The 14,363-nt window shown below is 50.4% G+C and overlaps 2 protein-coding genes across 11 annotated transcripts in view; one reads left to right on the top strand and one right to left on the bottom strand.

Annotated features, from left to right (window-relative positions):
* PACS2 (phosphofurin acidic cluster sorting protein 2) overlaps positions 1-5,285 on the bottom strand; it is an 87,797-nt gene extending 82,512 nt beyond the window's left edge. For 6 of the 10 annotated variants that reach the window (XM_068952012.1, XM_068952007.1, XM_068952010.1 and 3 more), the window contains exon 1: positions 5,114-5,275. In XM_068952012.1, the coding sequence (XP_068808113.1) occupies positions 5,114-5,241 (128 nt within the window). In that variant the 5' untranslated portion in view covers positions 5,242-5,275. Of the gene's footprint in view, positions 1-5,113 lie in introns of all 10 variants that reach the window. The other 4 variants (XM_068952009.1, XM_068952014.1, XM_068952017.1 and 1 more) reach the window with 4 other exon arrangements.
* A 323-nt stretch (positions 5,286-5,608) lies between these two features.
* Positions 5,609-13,594, top strand: SEC22B (SEC22 homolog B, vesicle trafficking protein). The gene is made up of 5 exons (XM_068952006.1): positions 5,609-5,854; positions 6,073-6,182; positions 10,464-10,624; positions 11,658-11,804; positions 12,180-13,594. Exons 1-5 carry the CDS (start codon positions 5,699-5,701, stop codon positions 12,332-12,334), a joined length of 729 nt encoding a protein of 242 aa, XP_068808107.1. The 5' UTR covers positions 5,609-5,698; the 3' UTR covers positions 12,335-13,594.
* Positions 13,595-14,363: the final 769 nt, after the last annotated feature.

Here is a 14,363-nt window from a genome sequence, read left to right as displayed (position 1 = left end):
AGCAATTGGTGCACCTTTCTCTGCTGACGTGGCCCATTCCCACCATTGCTCAAGCCAGGCCACAGAGCACACACACTTGCCAGCCAAATGGAATTCCAGTCTCCAGCGTAGGCACAGATCCTTCATACCAAGGGACAAAGCCTCTTCCTTCTGAAGGCATTCCCTGCAACCCTGCATGGAGAACAGCTAGCTATGCATGCCATACAAGTCGCAACCATATCAGTGCTCCACTGGGAGAGGGAGTTTACATCACGTGGGGATGCAAACATGCAGACTGCTAGACTGGCTCCTTGCCCCAGCGGGACTCTCAGGACCTGCTGCACACTGCAGGGCTCGAATGCAGACCACAAGATACAGCAGGTTGATCCAAGAGTTTGGTGCTGCTGAGCAGGAAGCCCCAGTCCTTGCCGTGTCCCTCCTGGTCACATGTCTGTGCTGTTACCCCTACACGCTCCAGCACTCAGAGGCTTCTGCAAGCCCACTGCAGCTAATTAACCCATAGGAAGCTGACAGCGTGACAGAACAGCCTAAGAAGATGGGAGCTGGCACAGGGAGAGGAGCACATGGCCCGAAGCACTAGCGAACTCTTAGGATCAGCTCAGCTGCTGTGAATCCACAGTCTCACCCCGCTCAGTTTCCACTGCCCTGGGGAAGTCCACACCAGGGCTGGTGCAAGAGCCCACGCGATGTGAAGCCATCCCAGAGCCTGTAGAGCAGTCACATCCCTGCAGGAAGAACCTCCTGTTCAAGTCAAGGGGACCCACTTGGTTTCTCTTCATGCTTGCTCACCCAACAGGCAAGCTACAGAGGCGAGCTAGCATGCGAGATGCTCAGGCAGTACTCAATAAACAGCTTCCAATTTCCAGCATAGCCTTTTACCAGCACTGTTCAATGGGCTTCCTTGGTATCTCCCAGGGACATCAGGTCACGTATGCTCCATGTGCAGTTCTGCCTCCATAGACCCAACTTTACAGCTCAAGGCTTAAAATGAACTTTTTCAACTACAGGACAAGTAAGGCAGGAACCTAAAACAAAACTCATTCTACATGGGAGCACCAATCCTGGCCATCTCTCATTCCAGGAGATGCCCTTCGAACAAAGCTTTTCCCCTAGACTACTCTCTTCCTCCAATCAGCCTCCCCATGGTTCCCACTGCTACCTTCTCATGAGGCTCCCTGTAAGACAGGACAGTACTGTGTTCTGCCACAGCTTCTTCGAGAGAGCTTGGAGAGAAAAAAAAAATAATATAGAAAAACAAAACAAAAATCCGAACATGGAATAAATCCTATTTTTCAATGTGGAGAAACTGAGGAAAAAGTTTTGATCCTCTTACAATCAGGCTGTGAGGACATCGTTCTTGGTTTTCACAGGTATGTGTCCTTCCACAAAGGAAAGCATTTCAATGCACAAAAGCAAGAAAAAGGGGAGAAGAAGGTAGGCATCTCTCCCTTCTGGTATGTAACAGTTACACCCAGATAGTAAGAGTTTGAGTCATGTTTCTGGGATGACTAAAAGAAAGGACTTGCATTTCAGAAACGTTCCTATCAAAAAGCTCTGGGAGCTACGCACACGCAAGAAGGAAGTCAGAAAGTCTTCTGTACACCAAAAGAAGAGCTGTGCCCATGACTCTCGGGCATCTGGAAAGGCACAGAGCTAGCTGGGGGTTACCACCCAGAAAGGCAACATCGCCTGGCCCAGCACATGGTTGGACAGAGCATCCTGCCTGGCTGGGGCGTTACGGTCACTAACACCCCTGGAAAACCTGCATACAACAGCTGCCTACCAGATATTTTTTTCATGGTTGCCATCACCAGAAGAATAAACATGTCAAAGACGCATTAGATGTTTTCTGCAACGGGCAGAAGAGAACGGGAGACGAGCACCAGTGCAAAACACCATCTAAGCTTGTAGTTCATACAAAGCACACTGCTGCAGAATAATGCTATAGCTCTTTACTATTATTCTTCCACAGGTTACACACAGCCTTTTCACACAAGAAAGCTCTGCAGAGGCACCAAAAGAGCTTTCCAGATTTTACTGAAGACCTCCAAGCGGAATGAACTTTCAATAAATCAAACCCCCAGGGAGACCCTTGTTGAAAAGCAGCCCTTTAGAGAACTGCCTCCCACAGTCCAGTTCTCAGCCGTCATTTGGACGGCACACACCACATCTGCACGAGGACCTCCATCTATATACCCACCCACACAATTCAAGGCTTCCTACCAGCCACACAGTACAACCCACCAAAAGTCCTTTACCCTTAACTCTCTTTACCGGCAAGCTCTGTCCAGGCGAACATCCCACAACACATCACATTCCCCAAGATACACATGTGGTAAAGAGAAATAACAACAGTAACTCAGATCCAGGACTGTACTGTATCAGTACAGCCACAGCCTGCTCCAGGCACTGCTTCTACCCAGGTCCTTCTGCTCCAACTCACCATATAAGAAATGGAGTAAGATTTATCATAACAAAAAAAGGAAGGAAGCAACGCTCCCTCCCCAAACACGCATCCTTGTTCCGCATATCCTCTGACTTTCCACCAAGTTCAAACTTCTCATCAACCACAGAGCCTGTCCTGTCAACAGAGACTCAGAGGGGAACTCGTAACTGGTGGAAATTTCAGAAGATACCAAGGCAGTTCCACACCACCTGACCACACAGCAAAGCCCGCTCTCCTCTGCGCTCTCCTTTCACATCCCAGTAGCTGTCTGCCTGAACAATATGCTCATTTTGAATACTGTTTCCCCCGGAGAACAGTTTTCTTCCCAATCTCTCTCACTTTAACGTCTTAAACACCCTCGTCTCACAGGAAAAATTATTACAATATGAACTTAAAATACAGCGGCAGTAGTATAACCTAGAGGTTTTCAAACTCCTTCCTTCTCCAACATATTTTTGTGCAAAGCCTTTAATAAAATGCAAAGCGTCAACCTTATGTAGCATCACAAGACACAGTGCTAAATAGTTAGAAACAGCAGAATTTAGCATCCAGACTTTGCACGCCCCCTGCTACTACAGAATTCACTGATTGCCCAGCCTGTGCAGCACAGCACACACATTACCGTACAATCAGACTAACATCTCTGTGAAAGCGGCCATCTCATCTGCTTCTGACTTAATTTTAGATTAACAAAACGCTTGTCATGCACAGCTACAATTGCAGACCTTACACAGGACTCTCATGCACGGGGAAAGCATCCACACAGCCCATGTGGAGCAGTTCACATCCAGCTGGCCTGAGGTAAGGCCTGGTCATCCTATCACTAGTGGTGGACAGGACAGCTGTATGTCTGCCTACCCTCCTGGGCTCCAGGAGAATAGGTCATCCAGGAGCAGCAAGCAAAGGTGATAGCAGTAAGAGGGATGACACCAGAGGGACCCACCACCACCACGCCTGAACTCTCTCTTAGTTAAGAGCTACATTCCCAGCAGGTCCCAATTGCCCCACTCCTCCCACCACTGCCTCAGGCCACAGGGTTGCAATCCAACCATTTCCACCAGCCCCTGCTTCACAGCTTGCCTCAGTGACTCCAAGCTTTGCTCCTTGAACTCCAGTTCTGCCCCACCTGCACAGATATCCACATTTCCTTCACATCACCCAGATTCCTACAGGCACCTCAACCAGCTGCCAGCCACCTGCTGCCTGCCTGACCCAAAGACATTTCAACAAGCAAGATGCCACCACCTCCACGCCCCACCACACACCAAGGCAGGGCCAGTGTCCTTATGCTGCATTGTCCCAGTCACATACAGATTCACAAACAAGCAAGCTATGTTGTGAGCTAGTTCTCATATCTGCAAGTATCAGCATAAATGATAATGCAGAACTGAAAGTCCTTGACAGCTACGGACATTTGTTTTTTCTTTTAATAAGCACTGTTGCAAGGTCAGATGTGATGGAAACCCAACGATGTTCCTAAAGTCAGGGTGCAATGGAGACAGCAGTTTTCAAAGTAGTGTTATCAGAGCGCCTATAATGTCCTCTACACACCACAAGGACCGATGGGTGGATGCGCTTTCCCTGAAAGGCTGTGAATACTTCACAGGAACCAAAAGCTAGCGCGAAAATGAAAAGCGTGCCAACTATTCCACCATCTCCTTCCATAAGGCACTCCTTCCGCAGCAAAGGGACTCCTTGAAAAGGGACCCATGCCGCTTGGTGCTAGTCCCCTTCCAAGGCCACGTTTCTCAGCAGAAAAAAGGGCTAAACAAGAGACAAGCAGAGAAAGTTGCTGCACAACAGATACTCCAAGGCGCTGCCAGGAGAGATAAGCTGTCATAAACCAAGACCCTCCAAAATTGCAGGACTCGGGTTTTCTCCTACCTCGCGCTATCTTCCTGCCCATGTTGTCAAAGCACTGTTACCCTGGGGAATGTATAACCAAGATAGTTACCATGAGCGAAACGTTAGCCCTGCGAGACAGGGGACACGGCCACCGAGTCTAACCCACTGCCTAGATGGCACAAAAGGTAAGGGGGGGCTTGAGAGGCTTTATAAGCTTTACGTTACTGCCAGGTCGGCCGGGAGACTCGGTTCCCTTATTGTTCGCTTGGTGCGTCCCCACGAGACAAGAGGCGCGCTGCATGGCACGCTGCAATCCTCAGCCGCGGTTGTTCCGGCCAGACACAATAAGGGCAAATTTTACAGAACCTAGCAGGGATTTTCCCTCCCGCACAGGCTTTAAAAATAAAAATAAAAATAAAAGGAAAAAGGAAAAGCCCAGCAGGAATTGCATCCGCGCTGACCAGAGACGCGGCAGAGCGGCCGCAGCGGACCGATGCGCAGCCGGGCAGCTGCCGCAGGGCACGGCCGCCTCTAACGGGACCGGCCGCGGGCGGCGGCGCCCGGGCAGGCGCCGGGGCTGCCTGGGGGCAACGGCGGGGGGAGGTCACCCAGGCCCTGCGCCCCCACCCCGCCCCGAACCCCGGGTGGGGGGGGGGACCTGCCCCCCACCCCGGCAGCAACCGGCAGCACGGGAGCCGGGCGGCCCCGCGCCTGAAGGGAGGGGGGGGGGGGCGCGGGCAGGCGCCGGGCCTCGCGGCGGGGCACGGGCTCCTCTGCCCGCCGCCGTGGGGAGGGGCGGGGGGGGGCGGCCGCCGCCGGTACCTGGGGACGCAGCTGGGGCTGGAGCCGTCGATCTCCCAGGTGGCGAAGAGGTTCATAGGCACGGGCCGCCCCAGGGCCCCGGCGCCGCCTGGGAAGCTGAGGCGGCCCCGCTCCGCCGCCGCCGCCATGGCTGCCGGCCTGGCGCGCGCCCACCGGGCCGCCGCTCGCCTGCGCCGCCGCCCCGCCCCGCCTCGCGGCGGGGAGGTCACGTGAAGGGGCGGGGCTTGGGGAGGGGGCGGGGCTTGGGGAGGGGGCGGCAGGGGGCGGGGCTTATCTTGGGGAAAGCGAGGCTAAAGCGGGGAGGGGGGGTTGTGGGAGGCGTGGTTAAAATGCAGGGATTGGGCGGGGCGGGGTCGTGATAGGCGGGGTTTCGTCGGAGGGGCGGGGCTTGGAGGGGCGGGGCCCCGCGCCGCAGGAGCCGCCCGGTGCGGCGGTGCCGGCTGCGCCGAGCGCGGGCCCCGCCCCGCCCCGCCCCGCCCCGCCCCCGGCGGCGGCGGCCCTTCAGCTTCGGGGCCGTGTTTCCGGCCGGACGCGGTGCTGGCGCGGGGCCGGAAGTGCCCGGGCGGCTTCTCGCGGAGGGGCCGGATGTTGCGCTGGCGGTTTCCGTCCATCTCCGTGGCAGGGGCGGGCGGCGGCGGCGGCGGCGGCGCGCAGCGGGGCGCGGAGATGGTGCTGCTCACGATGATCGCCCGCGTGGCGGACGGGCTCCCGCTGGCCGCCTCCATGCAGGAGGACGAGCAGGTGCGGGCGTGCTGCGCCGCGGCTGGGCGGGGGCGGGCCCGGCGCGGTGTGTCGGTGGGGCGCGGGCCGGGGGCTGGGCCTGGGGCCCCGGCGGGGCAGGATTGGGGGGTGGGGGGCGGCCGCGGTGCCGCCGGCGGTGCCCTGCTGCCGCTGCTCGGCCTGGCGGGGCGGCTCGGGCCGCGGGCGGCCGCCGCCAACCGCCTGCCCTCCCCTCTCAGTCAGGCCGCGACCTGCAGCAGTACCAGAGCCAGGCGAAGCAGCTGTTCCGCAAGCTGAACGAGCAGTCCCCCACGAGGTGCACTCTCGAGGCCGGAGCCATGGCCTTCCAGTGAGTATCCCGAGGCGCCAGCCGGGAGGTGCCCCAAGGTGCTGCTGGGTCTCTGCCAGCTGCAACGTTGTGTGGGTGCTTTAAGAAGGGAGCGTCTAAGTTGTTCCTCGCTGGCAGTGTTTCCTGGCACTCGCTTTTCATCCCCTTTCTTATTATTCTGTGGCCTTGGCTGTAGACTATGTAGGTTGTGTTTCCCTTAAGCCTTCTCTGTGGGTTTGCACCCTCCCATATTGCTTTTTACCCTTCGTGGATTTCCTGTGGCTTCAGTGTCTTTCTCCTCTTAAAAAGAGAAGTCCTTGCTGAAAGCAGGCTAGCACCACCACTGTGAGCTCTTCCTGCACAAGACTCTCCTCTATGCATATCCCACAAGGGTATACCTTTTCATGCCTTAGTTTTACATGTAGAAACGCATACAGCTTCTCTGGCTTTTTTATTTTGTTAATTTCCTTAACATCTGACAAGCTTTCTCCCCCACAAAAATAATGGATTTGATTACATTGTTGCCAAATGTGTTGGTTATGTTTAATCTCCTAAATTACCTGAAAGCTTGTAGCTTAAAAACATCTTTGGCTTTTCCCAGTAACACATTAATAAGGGAATTTGAATATAAAATAATGAAAACTTATAGCAAAGGTGGGTCAGACATCCTTAACTGCTAATGAATAGCAAGGGGACTGTGAATGAAAGGTAAAAGAGGAAGAATTTGCAGCCAATGAAAGGAAGAAGAGCAGGCAAGCTCCTATTTGAGAAAATGAAAAGCTTCTTTACAATGGCATGTAATTACTGAACAGATAAATTGCTGGAGGATTTAATCAAGGCCAAGATCTTGTCAAGAATCAGAATTATGCTCTTAGCAGAAATAATTATGCTATAAAAACAAGCCCGTGTGGGATCAGCAAGGCAGAGTTGTGCAAATTTCTTTTGCCAGTGATATGCAAAGCTTCATAACACTTAGCACCACTTCTGCTGCCTCCCCAGCCTCCCCCAGTTCCCCATCCCCGGTGAGCAGGGGCACGTTTGTGGTCGGGTGAGTGGGAGACACCCTTTGAATCCTGGGCAAGGCATGACTTTAGGGCTCTGATTCTCTCACGGGGGCCCTTTAACAGCTCTCCTGCCCTGCCCCTTAAATGTTCAGAGATGCATTGACATGGAAAGACAAGAACAGAAGCTTTTGGAAGGGCTATAGGCCAGCTCTTGGGCAAAAACCATGAGGTTTTGGGGCCAATGTTTCTTATGGTTGACTTACATATGTTCAACTATTATGGTTTTTTTTCCTCCTCCCCTGGCTTCTGGTTGCCCTTGATAATAGGGGCTATAATGGGTCAGGTGGGGCACTGATTCAAATAGTCTGGCCGTTCCTATCTGCTTGTGCAGCTTGGACGTTGTTCCCAGAGTTAACTGCAAAATGCTGCTCAGCATCTTCTAGAAATCTGTCAGTTTGTAAGTGTTTCTCTGGCACTGCACCGTGTCTGGTGTCCCTGGGTGTCACTCTGACTGGGGGGGCTTTGGGGAAAGAGCCTTTGTAGTTCGTAGTAAATCCCTTGCTGTGTTGCTTCCCGTGCTACTAGAACAACGTCCAGGAAGGCTGTTCTGGTTGTGCTGCCCAGAAAACCAGAACCTCCTTCCGGTGGCTTTAACCTCACCGGGTCTGAAGAGCCAGGGTAATTTGGGCAGGTTCATGTTTGGACAGCAGGCTCCAAGAAACAACAAGGTTGTATAGCTGGCTGGGAAGGGGGGAAAGGAGCGTCTCCCTACTGCATTGAGTCAATCCACAGGCAACTGAGAGCTGCAAAGCAGTCAAGCGATGGCTCTTTTAAGAGAGAACATTCAGGCAGGACCTATGTGAAAAGACGACGACTTTCAGGTCAGAAAAAGATGTCTCCTGTGATAACGCTACATGAAGGAGAAGAGAGGGAGGAGTTTGAGACCTAGTCTAAAATAATGCTGACTTTTAAATTAGAGCTGTGGCTGCTGAGGACAGCATAACCCAGGACAAAACATTTTGTGATGTAAAACATAAAAGTACGGCTAAGGCTATTGCTGAACTTGCTGAAGTGATGTTGAGCACTTCTAGCTTGATCAATTCAGAGAAAAGTCTCATTTTTTGACAAAATGTGAAGCTCACACTAAGACTGCTGAAGCAAGTTCTCTCAAATGTAATGTTTAGATTTTCAGATCTGAAAGCTGTGCTGTCCTTTGAGCTACAGTACTTAGCACACAGGGCCATGCAGGTGCAGAAGCACCTGTGTAGTAGACTGCTGTGCTGTCAGTCATTAGTTGACCTTTGGCTGGTTAGTGGTGTAAGCGCTACTAACCTGTCATGTTGAAAACAACTCTTGGCCTTTGACTCTGATACCAGTTATAAGGATTAAGCTTTTCTGTTTCAAAAAGGTCTAAAATAAAATAAATCTAGCAGCTAAAATTAGCGTGTGGAAATCTGTAGTATAGAAGTTGTAAGTGGCAAACTGCAATGTCTGCCCCTTGCGTGCGTACATTGCCAAGCAGACTGCGTGATCAGATGTTGTGTTAAAGCTCAGAAGCGTGCACACAGCGTGAAATGGAGAAATCCAACTGTGCAGGAACTTTGTTCTGATGTTGCGCTGAGTACGACAAAACTGTTTCAGTCCAGGACAGAGTGGGGTGTGCTTGCTCTCTGCACTGCTGGCAGATTAACGTTAAATCCAAGACATCTAATATCACACTGGGGAAAAGCAAGTTGGGAAATTCAGCTGAAGAGCTCCAGGCAGGACCAGCTGGCCTGAACAGAGATAACACAGTTATCTCAAGATGAGACCAGACTGCTCTCATCTTGAGCATGCTGCTCTCAGGGAGCGCTGTTCCTATCCGACACAGGGTTTTTTTTTTTTTTTTATTTCAAAAGACCTTTTCAAATGTTACTGTTTGTGCCACTGGCTAAATCAAACCCCAAGTGAGGATCTAGGGAAAACCTGAGCTGTTGAAGAGGTCTCTGAAGGTGAGGGAGGATAGGGGCATGAGATGTACTGTAGAACTAATGTTACAGGCTGATGCAGTCCGAGTTGAGGGACATGAAGACGAGATAAAAACATAGGCTTGCACAGATGCCCTTGCGGAATGGATTATAACTGAAGTATCTTGCTTCAGGATGGGGTGCATCCGTTGTTGTTTGAACTGTGGCAAGGTTTGCACCTAGGCCTTAGAGAGAGCCGAAAGGAATAATCCTAAGCCCTGAAACTACGAGTTGAGGATGGTTAATTCAAAGCGTTTGGATTTTGGGGGGTATCTGGAAACACAGTAGGGAGGAGGAGGAAGTTGTTTTATAGGCTTGATGCAGTTATTAGCCAAATTTTTGAAAGCCGCTTAGTTAACTAGTGTGGCCTTCTAACTGGGTCCGTTTTCTAATACACTGTTAATCTGTATGCTAATTGGACTGCCACATAATGGTATTATGCAGAGAGTCAAAGGAAGGTAATATAAAAGTAGCATTTAATTCCTTCCCCCCCGCCCCCTCTCCCCGATAGTAAGTGTAGCCAGGGCTATCTGCCATCTCCACTACCTTGGTTCTGGTAGAAATGCTGTTCTCTCTCTTTTTGTATTGGCCAAATAATGAGGAGCGAAACATAGTAGGGAATGCACAACAGTAGACAGATGTAGTGAAGCCTAAGTAGCTGCTTTTCTGTCTAGCCAGGTCTAAATCTCAAGTTTGGCTCCTCTTTATTGGTTATTTCAGGAGGTCTTTTACTTGAATTACAACGAAAAGCTTCTATTCTCAGTGCTGACAGACGCTGGAACTCGCACTGAAACAAGGTCAGGGCTAAGCCTCTGAAAACAAATAAGAGTTAGATGCAGTAGGGAATGGGGATGGGGAGGAGGGTGAGAACAGGACCTCTGCGCGTTTAGCTGCAGAACAACCCAAACAGCATTAAACAGGTAAGGTACCCAGTCATAGTGTGCACCATGATCATTCTGCATCCTTTAGGGACAGCCCTCTTAATTTGGGGTGGTTGCCAGCTGCCTGTTATGTCAATCTATATATAAAGGTCCTTAAGTATGAGGGGAGATGATGATCCCAGAGGTACCCCAGTGCATAGAAAAAGAGCTTTCAGTTCCTTGTCACCATGCTGAATCAGAGAAATGTATTAAATCATTTTTCCTGTCTGATGCTCCTATGATTCTAGGCATAATACAAGCAATAACAGACCTGAAGCTATGTTCCCTCTATCTCCTCTAAGGAGGAAAGGTTGTGTTTGATAGGATTGGTTCAAAGTGTATTGATTGATGCTCTGTCTGCTGTTCTCCTAGCTACATCATTGAGAAAGGGGTGTGTTACCTGGTCCTGTGTGAAGCTGCATTCCCTAAGAAACTGGCCTTTGCGTATCTGGAGGACTTGTATTCGGAGTTTGATGAACAACACGGCAAGAAGGTGCCAACGGTCTCCAGGCCCTATTCCTTCATTGAATTTGGTGAGGTCCTAGCCTCTCCCTGAGGCTAGTTAGGAAACTTCTTGGGGGTGCAGGAACCAGAGGCCAAAGGATCCTCTCCGGCTTGGCCTATGGACTTGTCACTTCAGCTTCTTTTTGGCGCTACAGAAATGTGTGTTTTGAGCAAGGAATACTTGGGAGTAGAGAAATGGTAGGAAAATGGTACATGTCCTTTGATTCAGTTTTCCTATTTTAAGTCTCTTGGCTTCTCTCCAGTGAATGTTTGTGTGCAGTCTGCTGGCTGTCTCAGCAATGCTCCTACTCCTTTGGCAGCAAGGCTGCTCTATGCGAGGCAAGCATTCTCTCCACGCTACATCCAAAGGAGATGGTGCAGAGCTAACGGGGATTAGTAGGGCTTTTTGGATACAGCACCCTTGATGAAAGGGAGTGGGATGCAAAGTCTGGGGAAACCAATATCCACGAGGGTGCCAGAGAGGGAAGGAGAACTCTGGATCTGTTAGCTTGAGGTGTCCTTGTTCTCCCAGTGGTCGGTACTTCTCAGGTGTGCCCGCAAGAACAGTACCAAGATCGTGTGGTCATAGCCTGGAAGAAGGTTGTTTTGCTGGAGGCAACAAGCCTCCAGCAGCAAGGTCTCTCAGCCGCTATGCCTTGCTGTTAGGCTGAGGTCCCTCTGTGCCGGCCTGGAGGGGCAGGTTCTACAGAACAGGTTAATAAGGAGCCCAAAGGACTATTTTGTGCGGACTTACTCCAGTTGTTCCCATCTACAGTGAAAGAAGAATTAGGCTAAATCTGAATGGTTTCTCACCCCACACAACCTTTTGTGTCAGTATTTGAGGGTGCGTTTCTGTGAGCATCGTTAACCAGAAACCCTGGAGCTGTTTCGCAGTGCACCCATGATGTCCTCCAGACCACTCACTGGAAGTCCTCTTGGGTCCATGGCAGAGGCTGCCTCAGTGGAAGAGGGCTGGACAAGAGACAGTTCAATTCCTGTGCTTGGCAAAGCGAGCAGTAGGGGGAAATCGAATTTCCCACTGACAGCCACCTCTCGTTCCAGACACCTACATCCAGAAAACCAAGAAGCTCTACATTGACAGCCGGGCGCGGAGGAACCTGGGTTCCATCAACACAGAGCTGCAGGATGTGCAGAGAATTATGGTGGCCAACATCGAGGAAGTCTTGCAGCGAGGGGAGGCGCTCTCAGGTACAGGGAATGGCCTTGTCCCCTCAGTCAGCTGAGCAGGCAGAGCATGCCTGAGGGGAAGGGCTTGCTAATCCCTGAGCCTTCTGAGGAAAGCAATGGACTCAGTGGGTATTTCATTTTAATCAGTTGCATGCTAAAGCAGCTGGCAGGTAGTAGTGTCTGGTTTTGGGAGTGAAACCGGCTGCTCACAGGCTTGGGTGGCTCTCATCCTAGTAGGGCAAGCATTACAGCTCTGCATATAATACAAGGCATGCTGCTGTGTGGAGCTACTGCACTTCCAGCGTCTCCTGAGAAACTGTCAGTTAACGTAACATTTGGGGAACATCTGTTTGTGTTAATCTTGAGACTAACTTCTCTACCCTTTCTCTTTAACAGCTCTCGATTCCAAGGCCAACAACTTGTCCAGTTTGTCCAAGAAGTACCGTCAGGACGCAAAGTATCTGAACATGCGTTCCACTTACGCCAAGCTTGCGGCTGTAGCTGTGTTTTTTATCATGTTGATCGTCTATGTGCGATTCTGGTGGCTGTGAGCTGGTTACAAGTCACTGAAGAGGGAAAGCCTGTAGCCTGGCAGGTGTATGTGTGCAGGACACTGTTCACGGGGATGTGCATTAGAATCCACACAGGGCCATCACCTTTATGGGAATGTCCTGAAAATGTTAGGTGACACCTGACTACCACACCTCTTAGTGAATCCTAACCGTAGGTATAAAGGCTTGTTGACTACAGGCTTCTCCTCTGAGGCAGTTTGCACTAGGGGACTGTAGAGTTTGACCTCCCGAGGTTCTGCACCCCTGCTAGGGGTGAGCTCTGGGAACAGTCAATCAGTACAGTTTAGCAGAATCATGCTGTACGTCCTCCTGTTGAGTAGCTCTAGTGGGAACTGGACTCTAATGAACATTCCTTGTGTTGGCAATGTTTGCTTTTCTAGAATCTGGGTCTGCAGTTGTTGGGTTTTTTCTTTTAAGACAAGACTCCCCTGTTTGAAGGAAGTTCCGCACTGTACATATTATAATAGCTTTCACCTCCGTTGAACTAGCTATTGTTGAGTTTTCCTTGTCTGACATCTTTGCTTGTTACACTTCCAATTACTTGAGGAAGAAATGGATGTTAAATTATGCCTTAAAAATACATTCTGGCTAGTACTAGGAGAGGCAATGAAAGTCTTCTGTATTACCATTTCCTACAAAATTAAACTACAGGTTTGTAAGTGTCCGCTTCCCTCTCCTGGCAGCTGTTTATGAGAGTTTGTTTCCTTGTGATTAAGAAGAGGGTGCTTAATTCAAATGCTGTTCGAGCAGGCACAGTGCAGACGTTGTCAGCACTCTTTTCTTCCCTTCTATCTGCAGACTCGCTACGTTTTTTCCTTCTTCTTTGTAACTGTGCTTTCCGAAACACATCAAAACTGCCATCTCTGGGATGCTTGTTTTCTTTCTCCCTCTTCCTTTCACCCAAAGCAACCAAAAAACAAAACTCTGAATGTTGTGAAGAAAAGGAGGTGTCTCCTTAAAGAATGCTTTAACTTTATGTGGAGGATTCAGGAGGATAACAACTTGAAAACAGCAGAATCCTTAGGAAATGCCACCTTTTTTTCCTGTGTTCACCCTTTCCCTACCTCACTTGGGAAGTTGAAACTGTAGCTGAAGGAAAAACTCGTCGTGGGGCAGTAGTATATAGCTTCTTCTATCTCATGGGCCAATCTGTATAGTTCCAGTATAATGTGATTTTTGTCCACCTGTGCTAGGACTAAAATTTTACTAGTCAGCCTTTTTTTTTTTTTAAAAGCGAAACTCACAGCTCAGGCCTTTCCACTCTTTTCTGTATTCAAGTATCCGTTTCTGTCACTAGGTGGGAAACGGGCACTGTCACAGAAGGAAGTTTCAGGGCCCCCCCAGCACCTTTTACAAGCACATAATCTTGTGCAATTCTGGAAGTATAAACTGTGACCTGCTGTATATAAAGTATAAAGTGTTTCCTGCTGCTGAGTAGGAAACGGGACGCTCTTTTCCTGGCTGGGAACACTACCCAGCTTGGCTCCTCTTTGGACTAGCAGGGAAGCAGTTAGCACTTGTCCACTGATCAACCTAGCAAATCTGATCTGCCACCTGGTCTCAGATCATCTGATATCTGCATGATGCCTCCATGTGTTACTTTGTAGATTGCTGTATTATTTTTTAATCTTTATAAGTTGTGTCCCTAACAGGTGAATGTCCCAGTGATGTAGGTCTGTGTGTAATGTAGGTCCTGAAAGGTGAGCAGACACCAACCGTACCTGGATTGCCATGACTTGGGGGGAGTGATGCTTCCGCAGTGAACAGCAGCCTGGTGAGCAGCTGCCTGCTGCAGCCCCAGTGTCAGCAGTGAAATAAACGCTTCCAAAAAAAATCCCCTCTGCTGTGTGGTTTCCTCTCATATTTGCATGCTCTCAAAGGATGTTCTCTTTCCTTCCAGGGGTACAAGAGGGTGAAGGCCTTTTGGAAGAGACCCCTAGAGTTGAAGTCAGCTGGGGTGATTGCAGGAGCGGATGGTAGACAGCTGTATTAGTTGTTCCCGTGGTCA

This window comes from Struthio camelus, chromosome 8 (assembly GCF_040807025.1).
Source record: "Struthio camelus isolate bStrCam1 chromosome 8, bStrCam1.hap1, whole genome shotgun sequence".
Classification (NCBI taxonomy): Eukaryota; Metazoa; Chordata; class Aves; order Struthioniformes; family Struthionidae; genus Struthio; species Struthio camelus.
The sequence above is the reverse complement of the archived record's forward strand: the minus strand, read 5'-3'. Positions and strand labels throughout refer to the sequence as shown.

Excerpts from the sequence above, each read along its gene's own strand:
- SEC22B (XM_068952006.1), top strand. The coding sequence starts at position 5,699 with ATGTTGCGCTGGCGGTTTCCGTCCATCTCCGTGGCAGGGGCGGGCGGC. Across the intron at positions 6,183-10,463 it reads GCCGGAGCCATGGCCTTCCA|CTACATCATTGAGAAAGGGG; the intron begins GTGAGTATCCCG and ends CTGTTCTCCTAG. Across the intron at positions 10,625-11,657 it reads CTATTCCTTCATTGAATTTG|ACACCTACATCCAGAAAACC; the intron begins GTGAGGTCCTAG and ends CTCTCGTTCCAG.